The sequence below is a fragment of the Piliocolobus tephrosceles genome, chromosome 8 (assembly GCF_002776525.5).
Source record: "Piliocolobus tephrosceles isolate RC106 chromosome 8, ASM277652v3, whole genome shotgun sequence".
Classification (NCBI taxonomy): Eukaryota; Metazoa; Chordata; class Mammalia; order Primates; family Cercopithecidae; genus Piliocolobus; species Piliocolobus tephrosceles.
The window spans coordinates 8,677,250-8,695,998 of NC_045441.1; the positions used below are offsets into that span (position 1 = coordinate 8,677,250).

The window sequence follows — 18,749 nt, forward strand, 5'->3', positions numbered from 1 at the left end:
TTTTTTTTTTTTTTTTTTTTTTTTTTTTGAGATGGAGTCTCGCTCTGTCGCCCAGGCTGGAGTGCAGTGGCCGGATCTCAGCTCACTGCAAGCTCTGCCTCCCGGGTTTACGCCATTCTCTCACCTTAGCCTCCCAAGTAGCTGGGACTACAGGCGCCCGCCACCTCACCCGGCTAATTTTTTGTATTTTTTTAGTAGAGACGGGGTTTCACCATGTTAGCCAGGATGGTCTCGATCTCCTGACCTCGTGATCCACCCATCTCGGCTTCCCAAACATTCTGTGCAAACCCAGTGACTCTGATAATATACGGTAAAATACAACTGAGAAATGGCATGGAGGCTTATGTTTGGAGGACCCAGAAGAGGCAGCATAGCCAGGACCAATAGTGCATTTGGATCCTTGCCCCCAGAACAGTTAGTGGAAGTGTGTGCACGATCTGCCAAAACCAGGGTGGCCTTTGGTTTTCCCACTCCAGTTCCTTCCTTTGTTGTCACAGCCATGGCAAATCAGTGACACTAATCTCTGCTTCTAAACTTTCTACAAGTTACATGGTCTCTCAGGCCAGGACAAGCTATTGAGTTAATGTGTCAGCAGCACTGGCCCCCGAGGAAAGATCTAGGTGAGTGTCTAGACTCATATGGCTCCATGTCAAGGCAAAGGCTAGGCTGGGCAAACTGTTTAGTTTCTTTCCAGCTCCCCTCTGTTTGGTAGAGTAATGCTGCTTTTGGTTCCAATGAAGAGGCTAACGGAAAAGCCAGTCATCTATGGCACTTAATTGTGCTGGCCTAAGGAGGGCATGGTCTACACTATAACTTCTGACTCCTGGGCTGTACCAGCATCATCTAAGGCTAAGGTATTGTCTGCCTGACTGCCCGAATCTGTAGTGACAGCCCCACAACATGGCAGACCACACATAGATTGACACAGATGGTGCCCCTGTGTCCAGACTTGAAGCAGATGAGATGCGATCATGTTTGTCCTTTGAGTGACCTCTACTAGGGGGCCAGGACCCATGAATATCTCTTTGGAGTTCTACCCTGAAGGATGAGGAATATTTTCTCACTTCACCTTGATCCTACTTGGATACTTTTGCTGTCATCACTGGTTCACAGTCTTGCTTACTCCCCTGCCCTGACACTTTAAGATAACCTGCTAAGCAGGTTTATCTGAAATAGGGGTATTAAAATAAACTGTTGGGAAGATATATTTTAAAAGACATATGCAATCTTGTCATAGAGTTACACATTTGTGCATTAGATTCATATTCCTGACATTATTCTGGAAAGGTGAAGTTATTTTACACACATTTATTGTAACAAATACTGAACTAACAGCCCTCATTTATCACCTAGGAGGAACATGCTGGAAATACGCTATCACCAAAAAAATCTGATTTTAAATAGAATGAATTTAAGCCGTACCAATTCGTGTTAAAATGTCAGAAGATGGAAAATACGTTGCTACAACTCACTGAATTTCTAACGTTTCTGTGAAAGAATTAGAAGGACGTCTATATTTTCTATTTTCCTGTCATCATGATTCCCCAATCTTAGTAAGTGTGAAATTGAGGTAGAGGTGAAATGTGACAGGCAAGAAGCCTCACTACCCACAGTGGGGAACGACTCTTCTCTCCACCTGCTCTAGGATGCCAGGATCCCACCAGTGAGAAGATTCATCCTCTTCTACTGCAGTGTAAAGGGGAAAATGTAAAATCCAAATTCTGGTTTAGTAAGGAGAAGTCAGGTTTCCACGGCCAAGTTTGGGATGAGATCCATCACTCTTTCCTTCCTTATCCTTCCTTGGGTCCAAACTATTGTCAAGTAGATCATCCTTAATCATTGCTGTCCCTAAACCCTTCTTGCCACTAAAGATGGACAGGGGAGATGCTTATTTATTCCTTTATACATCTGCATAAGATCTATAATAACCTCTATGTGTTTGTAGCATCCAACACTTAAGCTACTTCTTCTTGAACATCTTTTTTTTTCTCTTTTTTTTTTTTTTGAGACAGAGTCTCACTCTGTCTCCCAGGCTGAAGTGCGGTGGCATGATCTCAGCTCACTGCAACCTCCGCCTCCTGGGTTCAAGCAATTCTCCTGCCTCAGCTTCCCAAGTACCTGGGAATTTGGCATGCACCATCATGCCCCAGTTAATTTTTGTAATTTTAGTAGAGATGGGGTTTCACCATGTTAGACAGGCTGGTCTCAAACTACTGACCTCAGGCATTCCACCTGCCTCAGCCTCCCAAAGTGCTGGGATTACAGGTGTGAGCCACCGCGCCTGGCCTGGCCATCTTTTTTGATCTTCAAAACAGATAGGAAATAGAGGCCTGATTAGCAGCCCAAGTCCAAGAAAACAGAGGTGAAGAGTCTGGACAGTTACTCACAAATAGAGGAGCACCAGGGTGATAACCAAGAGAAGCCAGGTTTCCACAGCCAAGTCTGGGATGAGATCCATCACTACTTTCCTTCCTTATCTCTCTCTGAGTCTTCCTTTCAGCTGTGTGCCGCTGTTTGCTGAGCTGTGTGCGTGGAGCTTTCCTTCCCTGCACAGCAGTGAATCACTGAGGCTGCTGGATTGTTTATATGCTGGATAAAGAGGCAGGGCTGGAGTGGCAGCCAGTAGCAGGGCCACCTGTGCTCCGCCTGCAGTTGGAAGTGGCTTCTCCACCTTGGCAGTTGGCAAAGAATTACACACACAACACACCCCTCACTGACCTCCTTTGAGTTCATATTCTATGAGGAATCATAAACAACTCAATCAATGTTACTGGGGAGTCCAAGGGTTCTGGGTCCTTATCAGAAACTCAGGTGGAGCCATTGGCATGAAATCTATTAAATATCCTCTCTCCTGCCTTTGTCTCCATGGCTGTCCTCATTCCAGAATACTTGAAATCCATCCCAACAAGCCATACCTACAGATCTTTACGTATGCCTAGAGTGTGCCTGCACCCCCTAGAAGACTCCTACGCATCCTTCCAAACCCAGCCAGACAAAGCCTTCTCTTAGAGTCTTTCCTCACACATATGTAACCATTTCCTCCCCTGGGCACTTTCCATACCCTTCATGCAGTCCTATTGTCCTCTTTCCTCTTTACCACCATTGTGTGTTTCCACACCTGTTTCCCTTAGCAGAGGTGAGTTCCTCAAGGGCATAGTCTGGTCTTATTCACTGTCATGGCTCCCGTCCCTATCAGGGTGCTGTACACACAGTGGGCAACCAGAAAGACTGGTGGAGATGACTTGGCTGAGATTGCTGGGCCCCTGCGTGTCATCCCCTCTGACTTCCAGTGACCACTCCGTCTTCTTAGGTCATTAATACAGCCAGATCTTTTAGCTGTGACTCAGCTGCTATCTCTGCACTTTCAGGCTTGCCCTCTGTGATTCTGTTGGCAAGAGGACCCCTAAGAAAGAGACAGGGCATGGATGAGATGGAGCTGATGGCTTCATGGAATAGTATCAAGTTGTGCTGCTTCCTGTGAACCTTTCAAAAGTCCTGCCATAGACAGCAAGTCAGACAGGTTCTTTACCAAAGAGTGGTCCCTACTCTCTGGAAATACTGCATGTCTGGAAACAGTAGGAGAGAAAGGAGAGAAGAGAACAGCTGCCCAGATGGCCAAATGGACCCCAACCACCTCAGCCAGCAACGATGGGGCAGCGGTCACTGTAGGCTCACAAAGCATCAAGGACTCCAGTAAGATGGTCCCAGCCTCTTGCGGGTGGAATTGGAATTCAAAGCAAATGGCTTCCTTTTCAACAAGTGAAGGATTTTCTAAAGGGGGGAGAGCAGGTCCCAGGAGCTGGTAGAGATGAGGCCTGTAATAGCAGTTGCTGCCACCTGTGAGCCTCCTGACCCATTCCTGATGGGAGAGATCTCAGTGATGAGGGTGTGAAAATCATATCAGCCCATTATCATCACTCAGACCCAAGTTCTGTGTCTGCTTGGCCTGATGAATGGATTACATAACAAACAAAGTCTCAGAGTTCTTATAACTCAATAGAAATGGATGATGTTTAAGCTGTGCTTGTGCACTTTCTCCTCTCTTTATTCTTTCTCACATTCAGCCCTCCTGCAGAAACTAATACTCATCCCAGAAAGGCACCTTTTCCCATCCCTGTGGCCCCTAAGCCTCCAGGGCTGCTCAGCACCTGGCCTGAGTGGGTGACATTCATGCCAGATTCCATGTCAGACTCAAGGCAAAGTGGGCGAATGTCATGTGCAGTGTTGCACCAGGTGTATGCTGGGAGCCACATCTTCCTTGGGCACAGCCTAGTGAAGCAGGAGACACATAAACATGTTTGGATGGAGGTATGCATGTGCTGTAACTCTGGAATCCCTGGAATAATGGAGCCCTACAGAGATTTATCTAAGAAAAGAAGTGACAGAAAGTGTCAAGCCAACAAAGGACAGACATGGGAAGGTGGGTGACAATCCCCAGGAGAAGTAGGATAAAAGTCCAGGGAATTCTGATACATATCTGTCTCTTTTCAGTGGCTTCGCTGAGCACATGACATAGGGCCATGCTACTATCCTCAGTTTACAGATGTAGAAACTGAGGCTCAGTGACTCCAAGTAGCTTCCCAGTTGCTACTGATCACAATAAAACATTATAAAAAGCTAACAGGAAGGGAGATAGAAGATCCTCTGCTGCTCTGGTGCATCTGCCATTCCCTGCTAAGTGTCACCATGGGAAATAGTGAGACTCAAGGCTGCAATCACAAATTGGTTGAGATTCATGTTCCTGTCTCAAAGGTTACTCCCAGCGTAACCCCCATGGGTCTTCTAGAGCAAAGGACTCCATCTCATCTCAGCAGGGAGGAGGAAAGATGCAGTTTCTGACCATATCAGTGGCATTGCTGGAGGATCTCCCTATGTTCCCACACTGAGAGGTGCACAGAACACAATCAGAGAAGCAAAGATTCCAGTGTCATCTGATGATTATCAACAACTTCATTAGCTCGCCTAAACCCAGAGCCTTTCTTATTTGATTTTTTAGAAACAAAACTCTTATGGAAACAAATATGTTTTCTTCTTTCCTCTAAAACACATACTTGGCTAAGATGATTTTTATTCTAAGATGAAGATTTACCTGCCTTACAAACTTCAGGAGGTGGTCTGACTGGTTGGAATCTACACCAACGGTGATAGACCAATCATTACTTGGAAATCAAATGCAGCCGGCACCGTGTCCTAACTAATGCAATTGGTGTTGCTCTGCAAAGGAAGATAATCGAAGGAATGTTCTGCCACTTAATTCTACAGAAGGTAACATCTTCTAACATGTAGGAACTTGACTACTGACAGCTGCACTGAATGTGTCAAGGAAGATACACCCAACCACCACATGCCTCTCCCCTACTCTTTTCCTGTATTAAAGCATTCATCATGTTTTTTAAAGCTCTCAGTACTGTGCTCTCAGTACTGTGCTCCCAACCAAAGTTGGTCTTGGTCAACTTTGTACCCTAAGCACATAGAGCAGAGACAAACAAGCAGATAATTATAGTACAGCTAAGGAAAAATAATCATACAATTATAAGAAATACAATGTCCTTATCAACAATGAAAGACTTATCTTCTTTCTCAGTCTGATTTCATTGGATCAAAGCTTAATCTCAACATTCAGAGCAGCATTAGTCTCAGATATCAGCATCAGTGGACAGGCTGTCCAGGGACTCAATGATGCAAGGGACGCCATCACTCCGATATTTTCATCCTTTTACATTGGTAGCCCAAGTGGTACCTCTCTTCTGGGAAGCTTGTCCTGACCTCCAGTGGCCAAGTGAATTGCTGGTGGTAAGGGGAGGCAACATTGCTCTGGAATTATATGTGTATTATCTTCAAATTTCACAGGTCATGATCTTGAGGATGTAAACAAAAAAAAAAAAAAAAAAAGGAAGAATTCTCTCTCTGTAACTCAGCTCTCAAGTCCCCATTCTTCTCAGTAGGGGAAAACTTGATTTTGCAGGTCGGGGTGACCAGGTGGTATCTAAGTTTTGTTTTTATTTATTTATGTTTAAAATTGTTTTGAGGCAGGGTCTCATTCTGTTGCTCAGGCTGGAGTTCAGTGCTATGATTATAGCTCACTGTAGCTTCCATGTCCTGGGCACAAGTGATCCTCCCACCTCAGCCTCTTTAGTAGTTGGGAATACAGACATGCAACCATGGCCAGCTAATTTGCAGTACAGATGGGGTCTAGCTATGTTGCCCAGGCTGGTCTCAAATTCTTGGTCTCAAGTGACCTCCTGCTGCTGTCTCCTAAAGTTCTGGGATTTCAGATGGGAGCCACCACACCTGGCCTTTAAATTTTGGTGGCTGGAAGAGGGGCATAGCTAATGCTTTTGGGCCTCACGCTTGGGGGTGGTGTTGAGGAAAGTGACAGGTGCATGGACATGCTCTCTTGGCACTGGAGGAGGTAGGTGTCTCACTTTGATGCCGCTGTATGTTGGTTAGCCTGTATGCCTACTGTGTTCAGAGCATGTGGCAAGCACTAAATATTAAAGAATCGGAATCTTTGCCCTTATGAAGCTAGCACTCATATAGGAGAAAGAGACACCAAACAGCCACACAAATAATACTGAATTACAAATTAGGATAAATGCTATGAAGTAAAAGAATCCTTTACTTAAGCTCCCAGCGGTATCAGACACAGTTGATCCTTCTTTCTTTCCCTAAACTCCATCTCTCTTTGAAAGACATGAATGCAACAGAATCAACAAGACTTGACGGATGGGAAGTGTGAGACCTTGGATATTCCTGGGCCTGTTTCCCCATCTGTCCATGGGGGAAACTGACCAGAATTGGCCTATGAAGACCAATGTTCTCCTTGTCCAAATTAGAAGACCCGTGCAGGACTGCCTGCCTCTCAGCCTCTGTGTCCCTCTAGGATTTTTGAAGGCATTCCCTGTCCTCTATTCTCCTTCTCTTATCGATCACTTAGGATCCACCTATGGGCAGGAGGAAAAGCAAAGGTGGGGTAGAATGGAACTGGGAGAAGATAACCACTCACTAAGGCCCTGAACTTTAAATTCTGGGTTGGTTTCTTAACTGAGATTGCAGAGAAAGGGTTTCACACATGCTCACACCCACTCACACACAGCTCTTACTCCAGGAAACGATAGTGAATACGTGTCATGCTAAGTACTTGCCCTGCATTAACTGATTCAATCTGTCCAACAACCCCATGGTATTGATACTGTTATGATCCCTATTTTACAGATGAGCAAACTAAGCCACAGGAAGGTTAACTGACCCATCCAAAGTTACATCACTAATTCCTCTAGCAGAGCCAGGATTCATATTTAGATCCTCTAGCCTGAGAGCCCAGGGTCATAATCTTTTGACACAGGCCCAGCCTTGCCCAAGGTCATACAGAGTTAGTGGGGAACTAGCAATGCAGTCCCGGCCTTCTGAACAGGTAGTGGCCAGAGCTCTGCCCATATGCTGAGACAAAATGAGGTGCCTTAGCAAACTCGTCAGTGAGGGCTGCAGTGAAGCAATGTCCTTCCTTCTCTCTGCCCACCCTTCCCTGAAGCATAAGCACGTCTGTAGGCTTTCTGACAAAAAAGAGCTGCTCTCTCTCTCCTGCCGCCTTGTGGAGAAGGTGCCTTCTTTCCCTTTGCCTCCTTCCATGATTGAGAGTTTCCTGAGGCCTCCCCAACCATATGGAACTGTGAGTCAATTAAACCTCTTTTCTTTAAAAATTAATAAAAAGAAGAAGAGGAGGAGGACTTAATCATAACTATTTGCTTTCTACTCCATTCTAGAGTGTCTATTTCTTGATAAAGTGACAACTAACATCTCCATGGCACTTCACAATTTACACAGTGCTTTCCCAACTCTTAATGATCAGCAAGAAAACTTTGTAAGATGAGTAGTGTTAGGATGATTTAACTCATACTTTATAGATGTGGAAACAGACAGTTAGAAAGAGACTTCAGAAGTGACTAAGCCATGAAGCCAGGGCATGGAGAAGGACATTGTGATTACAAATTGTGCCAGGGACATTCTTGCTGGGATTCCAAGGAGGCTCCTAAAACAACATGGCAGGTTGTGTCAGCCACACATAAGATAAATATTTCCCTCTACACCTCCCAGTACACTGCCAATGTAGTTATAAAATGCTACAGAGCTGGTTGTGACTATGAAAACAACATGTGCATCCTACTAAATTGTGTATTCAGTAAACTCATGGTTTCAGCAGAAAGGGTAATGTTGCAAATAATTTCGACATGTCGCAATCAGAATCATTTGTGTTTCCAGGAAAGCAAAAAGTAAAAGGTGATGAAACCAACATGTAAAAGAGAATTCAAAGATTGTGAGGCAAATTTCAGAAGAGCACGTGGAAGGGAATTAATCAAACAGGAAATTGGTGAAGGAAATGAAGATCATCATGAGATGTGTTACAAAACGTCAGCAAAACCTACACCGTTTCTTATACTCCTTGTTTCAGTAACCTCCTAACTTGTTTTGCCTGACCCTGGGCAGGCCTTATCCAGGGAATTTCCTACTCAGTCACCAGAGAGCATCTCAAAAAACATAGATCTTGAAACACGTTTCCTTGGCTTCAGTCCTTCCAACTGCTCCTGTCACCCACAGGATAAAATCTAAGTATCTCTTGGAAGTAACACAAGACCCTTTCTCATCTGGCCACTGTTAGCTTCTTCAGTCTGTCTCAGTTCACTTCTCCAAATGTACATGATGTTTTAAGCAAATGGTGTGATTGGCCAGTCCCCAGGCTCTACAAATATGACATGTCCGTGTCTCCTTATGTCAACACAGGTTGTTCTTTAGCATACAGTGGGTCCAACCCAGCTTCCATCTAGTGCATTCTTAACCATCCTTCAGGAGTCAACCAGCGCATCATCTCCCCAACAAGCCTCTTCCATGACCTCAGCAGGCAAGTGCTGGAGAGGGTCCCACTGGTGCTTTCTCACAGTTTTAACAGCTGAACTCACAGTGGCTGTCATCCTGGGATGCTCACAACATTCACATGCCTGGGGAGCTTCTAAAAACCACAGGTCCACTGAGTGTGGTGGCTCATGCCTGTAATCTCAGCACTTGGGGAAGCCAAGGTGGACAGATCATGAGGTCAGGAGTTCGAGACCAGCCTGGTCAAGAGACACGCCTGGCCAATACTGTGAAACCCCATCTCTACTAAAAATACAAAAATTAGCCAGGCATGTTGGTGGGTGTCTGTAATCCCAGCTACTCAGGAGGCTGAGGCAGGAGAATCGCTTGAACCCAGGAGGTGGAGGTTGCAGTGAGCCAAGATCAGGCCATTGCACTCCAACTCCAGCCTGGGTGACAGAGCGAGACTCCGACTCAAACAACAAACAAACAAACAAAACCCCCACAGGTTCCTGGGCCTAACAGAAATGAGAAGGGGTTGCCCAGGGGCCTAACAATGAGGAGGCAGGGACCATTGAGGGCCATCTGGAGAGAATCCAAAGTGTCCCATCAATCCAGAGACATGAAAAAGAAGGCATCATGCCCAACTCATTCCATGAGGGCCACATGATCCAAATCAGAAAAAAAATCAGGACCGCAAAGGAAGATGGCATGCTGGTCTCATTCATGAGCGTCAGCGCAAAAATCCTGAACAAAATAGTAGCAAGTCAGAGACAGCAGTGATCAAAGATGACACAGCATGACCAAGTTGTTTCAATGACTCAAGATTCTTGAGTTAACGACTCAAGAATCATTAACAGAGAAAAAGTATAAATACCAATGATCTCATCAACAGGTTAAAGAAGAACGGTTATAAGATCATCTCAGTGGTTTTAGGAAAAGCCTTTGATAGTTCAATAATAATATATGAATGATATATGATAATAATATTCAACTCTCATTTATGATATAAAAAACCTTCAACAACTAATAGCAGGAAATTTTCTTAATCCGATGAAAGCATCCACCAAAAAAACTTAGAGAAAACATTATTCTTACTAGCATAAAAGAAATATCCTGTTATACCTTCTTAATGCTTACCATGTGCACATATTACCTTTTCAAAACTAGTAACTTTTTTTAAACAAACAAACAAAAAAAAACTATCAATTAACTTACTTTTTTCTATAATTGAAAAGAAGGTGACAGTTTGTCCTTGTCAGAAGTCCAGCTTGTGATTCAACTGGGATCAACACAGGACAAGGTTTAATAGTCACTGAAATAATTAAACATTGTAATGACTCATGAGGCTGCTTGAACTGACATGATTTCAAGGGCACTGAGAGGCTGGGGGAAAGCAGAGGGTCAGCAAATTCATTCAGCTGAGATAATCTCAGTTTACAAACTGGAGTTTATGACCTTTAGTTGGGGCGTGAGTTTCTTTGATAATCAGATGAAAGGAATGAACTGTGTCCCCAGAATAAACCAGCATCCAGCATTTCTGCATGCAGTTCCGAGGGGACCCCAGGGAGACATGTTACTAGGAAGTTTGCCAAACCCAGTGACTTTCCAGGGGGCCTGCCCACCCAAGTGCAGCCCATGCCTGACACCCAGCCCTCAATGCCCTATTCTGATCGGTTACATGGTTATCTCCAGAACCATGGGCCCTCTCTATCAGTGTGAATGGGTTCTCCACTCTGCCCAGTGCTATGACAAAACATGGGGGAACAGAACCGTAAGGGAAGGTGTGAACAAGACCTTTGCAGACAGAGCCATACCGAAGCCCTAGGTGGGGGTACTTCACCACACGGAGGGAACTGGGGAGATGCCAGGAGTTTTGGGAAGGCAGAGATAAGGGGACCTGGAACAACCTGGGGTGAAGCCTTCCTAAAGGAGTGACTGTTTGCATCATCATAGACAGAGAAGTGTTTGGACAGAAGAAGGGAAGGTGAGAAGCATTTCAGGCTGTGAGAATAGTCCAGCTTTTTTTTAGTAATAAAAAAAATAGAAAAAGTAGAAATTGATTCTAACTTTGTGTATTGAATAAGCAAGAAATGGCATCCCAACCCTTTTCTTTATTATTATTATTATTGTTTAGACACAGTCTTGCTGCATTGCCCAGGCTGGAGTGCAATGGCGCAATCTTGGCCCACTGCCACCTCAACCTCCCAGGCTCAAGCAATCCTCCTGCCTCAGCCTCCTGCGACGGACATGTATCACCACGCGTGGCTAATTTTTTGATGTTTTGTAGACATGAAGTCTGCTCTTGAACTGACTTGGTAGGATGGTCTTGAATTTCTGGCCTCAAATGATCCTCCTATCTCAGCCTTGCAAAGCACGGGGATTACAGGCATGAACTGCTGAGCTCAGTCACTTTATTATTAACAAGGTTGAATATTTCTGTATTTTTGATAGCTGTGTTTCTTCTTTGATAAAATGTTCATGTCCTTTGCCCTTGTGATACCTGTTGGAGTTGCTTTGTTTTTCATGTCAAGCTATAATAAATATAATTTAACTGGCAAAGAGAGAATGGCCCAGCTTAATCCTTATTATCATTGTTGTCATTTCTTGGTTGCAAGGTACAGTGTCTGTATTGAGGAAATTTTAATTACTGCTAATAAAGAAGCCATCTGGCCAGGAATCATGCCAGCATGTGGATCTTATACTTTTAGGGCAAAGGTTCTGCCCTCCACCGGTCAGCAAGAGGCTTGAGGCTGAGCGGAGACCCCTGATAACATCACTGGGCTTGGCAGGCACCATAGTGACCTGTCCCATGCCTGTTAGTGTATATTTCTGAGATTTAAAACATGTATTGAGGTGAAATTCACATAACATAAAATTAACCATTTTTTTATGATTGTTCAATCTGAGGACTGAAAATTAACAATTTTAAGGTGAAAAAAATCAGTGGAATTCAGTACATTCTGTGTTCTGCAACCACTACCTTTATCTAGTTGCAAAATATTCCCATCATTCCAAAATAAAGCCTGTACCAGTTGAGCAGTTTCTCCCCAGTCTCCCCTCTCCCCAAACCCTGGCATGCACTGTTGCACGTTCTGTCTCTCTAGGTCTCTCTCTTCTGGATATTTTATGTGATGCAATATATGGACTTTTGTTTCTGGCCTTCACTTCATAGAATATATTTGAGGTTCATCCATTCTGTAGCATGTGTCAGTATTTCATTCCGTTTATGGCTGAATAATATTCCACTGAATGGATAGACCACAATTTATCCATCCATCAATGGACATGTGGGCTATCTGCACGTTTTGGCTATTGTGAATTGGACTGTTAGGAATATGTGAGTCCATATATTTAAGTAACTGTTTTTAATCCTCTTAGATGTATAACTTGGAGGGGAATTGCTGGGTCACATAGAAATTCTGTTTAACTTTTTGAGGAACCTCCAAGCTGTTTTCCATAGCGGCAGCACTGTATTACGTTCTCATCCGCAGTGGGTGAGAATTCCAGTTTCTCCACGTTCTTGCCAACACTTCCTATCTTCCTTTTTAAAAAAACAGCCATCTAAGTGGATGTGAAGTGGTAACTTTTCTGGGATTTTGACTTTGTGCAACCACAAAGAATTAAGAACCTGCGAGAAGATGGCAGAGATAGAGAAGGACAAGAAAAAGGTGTGGCTGAGAAGCTGATGCAGGTGGCCCCTGAGCTTTCTATTTTTGTTTGTTTGTGTTTGTTTCTGTTTTCGAGATGGAGTCTTGCTCTGTTGCCCAGGCTGGAGTGCACTGGCACAGTCTTGGCTCACTGTAACCTCTGCCTCTTGGGCTCAAGCAGTTCTTGTGCCTCAGCCTCCCAAGTAGCTGGGATTAGAGGTATGTACCACCACGCCCAGCTAATTTTTTGTATTTTCAGAAGCGATGGGATTTTGTCATGTTGCCCAGACCGGTCTTGAACTACTGAGCTCAGGCGATCTGCCTGCCTCAGCCTCCCAAAGTGCTGGGATTACAGGCATGGACCACCACACCCAGCCAGGCTCCTGGGCTTTCTATGGACTCCAGAGACATCTCGTTCTGTAGAGAGAAGACAGCGAGTAGGGATCCTTGGAATATAACTGACTTGCAGGCCCTGTATGAGTTATTTAAACTTCCTCAGCCTCAGTTGCCTAATCTATAAAATGGGTGTTAATGATTCTGTCTTTCCCTCCCAAAGGAGCCCAGAGGAGACCAGACCCTGGCCTGTGATCTGCAGTGGGCTTGGGACCTAGATCTGCAAGTCTGGCTGGTGTTGGCTTTGACTAGAGAGAATGGAGGATATTACCAAGCCTAGCACCTGACTCTTGGCAGTCCTTCCATAAACGTTTGCTCAGTACGAAAACAGTTAGTTCAGTAGTTGCCGATAGAGAGGACAAAAGTTATAGAGTAACCCTACATTACATAATGTACTTTCTTTTTATCAGAAGGGGAGACATGAGTTCAAGTTTTACTGAACAAATAATTAAAAGGTTGGGCATTTGTTAAGCAGGGTCTCTGAGCCACAGAGTGACCTATGGAAGGGAGCATTGGAGAAGGCAGGAATTGGAAGGTGGGAAACAGACAGGACAGACCAGACATGGGATTAGGAGGAAATGAAGGGACAGCCAAAACAGTATTGTCAGAATGAAGTCATCACAGGAGTCCAGACACCTCCAAATCTGTTGTTTACTCACTTGACCACGGGCAAAATCCTTTTACTCTCATTCCCTGTCTAGCCATTAGAACCATATGTTCCTGATGTCCAGGATTCTGTGAGCTAAGTTCAAAGCTTCCAAGGTTGCAGATCACGAGACAGAAATAAAATGCAATCATGGTGGCTGAAATCAGCAGCCAACTAAAATATCTTGCAATTTAAGTAATACCACCAGTGATGACACATATCTGATATTTTCCTACAGCACCGTCTTACTGGCATAATCTTTGTTGAATATTAAACAATGAACTCAGCTTTGCACATGAACCTTAGGAAGTTCAGATTATAATGACTACTGCAGACAGGTCGAGAATATGAAGTAGGCTTACCCCAAAACACATTATTAGGGCCAATTCCAGTGCCTGCCATTGAAAGTCAAGGTTTCTTTGACAGGTCGAATTCTCTCAGAATATGTACATCGAAGTAGAACTTGAAAGACAGCTACTTCCATGCTCAGAAATTATTATTATTATTATTATTAATCATACTTTAAGTTCTGGGGTACATGTGCAGAACGTGCAGTTTTATTACGTAGGTATACACGCGCCATGGTGGTTTGTTGCACCCATCAACCCTTCACCTCTATTAGGTATTTCTCCTAATGCTATCCCTCCCCTAGGCCCCCACTCCCCAACATGCCCCAGTGTGTGACGTTCCCCTCCCTGTGTCCATGTGTTCTCATTGTTCAACTCCCACTTATGAATGACAATATGCAGTGTTTGGTTTTCTGCTATTGTGTTAGTTTGCTGAGAATGGTGGTTTCCAGCTTCATCCATGTCCCTGCAAAGGACATGAACTCATCCTTTTTTATGGCTGCATAGTATTCCACAGTGTATATGCGCCACATTTGCTTTATCCAGTCTATCATTGATGGGCTTTTGGGTTGGTTCCAGGTCTTTGCTATTGTAAATAGTGCTACAATAAACATACATGTGCATGTGTCTTTATAGTAGAATGATTTATAATCCTATGGGTATATACCCAGTAATGGAATGGCTGGGTCAAATGATATTTTTAGTTCTAAATCCATGAGGAATTGCCACACTGCACAATGGTGGAAGCCACCTCTTCCCTGAGGGGCTCTGTCACAGGGAGACGGGGATTTTATCTATAAGTCCCTGACTGGGGCTGCTGCCTTTTTTCAGAGATGTCCTTTCCATAGAGGAGAAATCTAGAGAGGCAGCCTGGCTACAGTGGCCTTACTGAACTGTGGTGAGCTCCACCCAGTACACACTTCCCAGCCACTTTGTTTGCACTGTGAGGGTAAAATTGCCTACTCAAGCCTCAGCAATGGAAGATGCCGCTCCTGCCACCAAGCTCCAGTGTCCCAGGTCAATCTCAGACTGCTGCTGTGCTGGCAGCCAGTGGATCTTTGTTTGCTGGGCTCCAAGGGAGTGGGGCCCACCGAGCCAGACCACTTGGCTCTCTGGCTTCAGCCCCCTTTCCAGGAGAGTGAATGGTTCTATCTCACTGGCATTCCAGGTGCCAATGGGGTGTGGAAAAGAAAACACTCCTGCAGCTAGTTCAGTGTCTGCCCAAATGGCTGCCCAGTTTTGTGCTTGAAACCCAGGGCCCTGGTGGCATAGGCACCAGAGGGAATCTCCTGGTCTGTGGGTTGCGAAGACCATGGGAAAAGCGCAGTATCTGGACCAGAGAGCACAGTTCCTCAGGCTTACTCCCTTATGCTTCCTGGGTGAGGTGACACCCCACCCTGCTTCGGCTCACGCTCCGTAAGCTGCACCCTCTGTCCAACCAGTCCCAATGAGATGAACCAGGTACCTCAGTTGGAACCAGGTACATCAGGTGCAGAAATCACCTGCCTTCTGTGTCCATCTCACTGGGAGTTGCAGACTGGAGCTGTTTCTATTTGTCCATCTTGCCAGCAGTCCAGAAATTATGTTTTCCAAAGAAAAGGCCCCATGCAAACTGGCTGAAACAAAGTGGGTTTATACCCATGAAATAATCCGGGGGACTTTAGTCAATAAAACTGAATGCTGGTAAAGTTACTTTAAATAATTTTGGTAAAGTTATAACAACAAAAGCCAAAATTTTAAAAATATTTTTAGGAAAGAGGCAGGGACTGTGTGGTATTCTTTTAGTACTGTGACAGCCTGGTAGGGATGGATTCTCCTTTTTTTATTTTTATTTTTTTTGCTAGAAAGTGACTTGAAACCATATGAAAAAAGTGAAAATATAAAGTTCTTTGGTAAAAGTAAATATATGTACAAATGTAACACCTGGATTATTGAAACTTAGGCTTGCAGCTCCTCTTTTAATACTTTTATAGGATATAAAAGACCAAAACATAACAAATAACGATGTCTATGTAAATGGGTACATGATATATAAAGACGTAATTTGTGACATAAATAACATAAAGGAGGGAGTGCAGAGCTGTAAAGGAGTAGTGATTTTTAATGAAATTGAAGTTAAATTGTTATCAATTTAAAATACATTGTTATAACCTTAAGAAGTTTTATGTAATCACCATGATAACCACAAAGAAAGTATCTACAGAATATACACAATAGAAAATGAGAAGTAATCAAACATATCACTGTAAAATATCAACCAAACACAAAGAAAGGCAATAAGAAAATGAGGGACAAAAAAGCTGTAAGATATGCAGAAGACAAATAACAAAATCACAATAGGAAGTCCTTCCCCATCAGTATGTTTTAAATGTAAATATATTAGACCCCTCTAAAGACACAGATTGCCAGAGTGAATAAAACAAATGGGATCCAACTATATTCTGTCTACAAGTGACTCACTTTAGATCTAAAAACATGCATAGGTTGAAAGTGAAAGAATAGAAAACGATATTCCCTGCAAATAATAATCAAAAGATAGAAGGAGTGGCTATACTAACACTAATATCATACAAGATTGACTTTAGTTCAAAAACTGTTGCAAGAAACAAAGAACACTACATAATGACAAAAGGGTGAATTAACCTAAAAGATATGATAATTATAAACATATACGTAGTGAACATCAGAGCTCCTAAGTATATGACACAAACATTGATAGAATTGAATGAGAAAATAAATAGCTCTACAATAATAGTAAGAGACTTCAATAGTCAACTTTCAATATTAAACAGAACAACTAGACAGAGAATAATAAGGAAATAGGGGACAAGAACAACACTATAGGCCAATTAGACCCAACAGACATATACAGAACATTCCACTCAACAACAGTAGAAGACACATTTTTCTCAAGTGCATATATAAAACATTGTTCAGGATATACCACGCATTAGGCCCCAAAACAAGCCTTAATAAATTTAAAAAGATTGAAATAATGTAATGTATCTTTTCCAATCACAATTAAATAAAACTAGACATCAACAGCAGAAGGAAAACTGGAAAATTCACAAATATATGAAAATTAAACAACACACTCTTAAACAACCGATGAGTCAAAGAATAAATCACAAGAGAAATTAGAAAATATCTCGAGACAAATTATTATGAAAACAAAAAACACCAACTGATGAGATGCAGCAAAACAATGCTAAAAGGGAAACTTGTAGTTATAAACATTTCCATTAAAAAAGAAGTTCCCCAATGAATATATGTGTGCGTGTGTCTTTATGGTAGACTATTTATATTCCTTTGGGTAAATACCCAATAATGTGATTGCTGAGTCAAATAGCAATTCTGTTTTAAGTTATTTCAGAAATTGCCAAACTCCTTTCCACAGTGGCTTTACTTACAATAGCAAAGACATGGAATCAACCTAAATGCCCATCAATGACAGACTGGGTGTAAAAAAAAATGTGGCATACATACACCATGGAATACTATGCAGCCATTAAAAAAGAATGTGACCATGTCCTTTGCAGGAACATGGGTGGAGCTGGAGGCCATTATTCTAAGTTGATTAATACAGGAACGGAAAACTAAATACCACATGTTCTCACTTATGAGTGATAGTTAAACATCAAGTATACATGGACACAAGGAAGAAAACAACAGACACTGGGGCCTACTTGGGGGTAGAGGGTAGGAGAAGGGTAAGGGTTAAAAAAAACTACCTATCCTATGCTATGCTCATTGTCCCAGTGACAAAATTGTCTGCACAAGAAACCCCTGGGACATGTAATTTACCTATATAACAAACCTTAGGCTCATGTACCCCTGAACCTAAGCTAAAACTTAAGAAAATAGTGTTCCCAGATGGCCATATGTAGCTGTGCTGCAGAGAGGCATAGAGGAGCACCCCCAACCTCACCCACTGCCCCAGATCCTTGTAATCACCCACTTCTCTGTGCCTGGGGCAAGACCCAGCCAGCCCCAGGCACCATGCTGCCCTAGGACCAGCCCTTCTGACAACTCCTGGCATCCAAGACCCCCTCCCCTGCTGTAAGTTGATGCACACAGTTCTTCCAGTCCTATTTTTTAATGGATTATGATCCAACCATTGAAGATACCAACACAAAGCAGTGTGTCCCAGATGGTAGAGCAGCCTGGCTAGGTGTTTTGTAGACAACAGGGCGAGAAGAGTTTGGAGCCATGAAGGAACAGTGTATGAGGACTGGTGAGGATTTCCTATTGGTCTTTCCAGGCACAGATAGAGGCAGTTTTGAAGAAACCTATAAATTCCAAAGACAGATTCTCCTCAGAGTGAAGGAGCATGGTGAGATTCCAATGATTTTTATGGGTAATAAAGCAGCTCTGGATCATTAAAGACAAGAAACACAGGAAAAACAGCATTTAGCACAGCAATGTAAGGTAATATACATGGAGGTATCAGCAAAGATTAGGATGAAGGCAGAGGGTGCCTTTTTTGTTTTTGTTTCTGTTTTTTTTGTGTGTGTTTTTTTTTTTTTTTTTTGAGATAAGATCTTGCTCTGACACCCAGGCTGGAGTGCAGTGCAATGGTGTGATCACAGCTCACTGCAGCTTTGAATTGCTGGGCTTAAGTGATCCTCTCACCTCAGCTTCTGGTATAGCTGGAACCACAGTCTTGCCCCACCAGGCCCAACTTACTTTTCTTTCTAAGAGATGGAGTCTTTCTATGTTGCCCTGGCTGGTCTTGAACTCCTGGGCACAAGTGATCCTCCTGTCTTGGTCTCCCAAGGTGCTGAGATTACAGGCATGAGCCACCATGACTGGTCTCAAGCTTTCTATGAACATGTCTGGGTTATAAGGAAATTTCAAGAGCAAAAT

General features: G+C 43.3%; 1 protein-coding gene across 2 annotated transcripts in view; it reads right to left on the bottom strand.

Moving 5' to 3' along the window:
- Positions 1-2,555, bottom strand: part of LOC111530171 (cytochrome P450 3A8) — a 51,049-nt gene extending 48,494 nt beyond the window's left edge. Inside the window, exon 1 of one of the 2 annotated variants that reach the window (XM_031935988.1) lies at positions 2,388-2,555. In XM_031935988.1, coding sequence (XP_031791848.1) covers positions 2,388-2,458 — 71 coding nt within the window. In that variant the 5' untranslated portion in view covers positions 2,459-2,555. The remainder of the gene's footprint in view (positions 1-2,387) is intronic. The other variant, XM_031935989.1, reaches the window with a different exon arrangement.
- Positions 2,556-18,749: the final 16,194 nt, after the last annotated feature.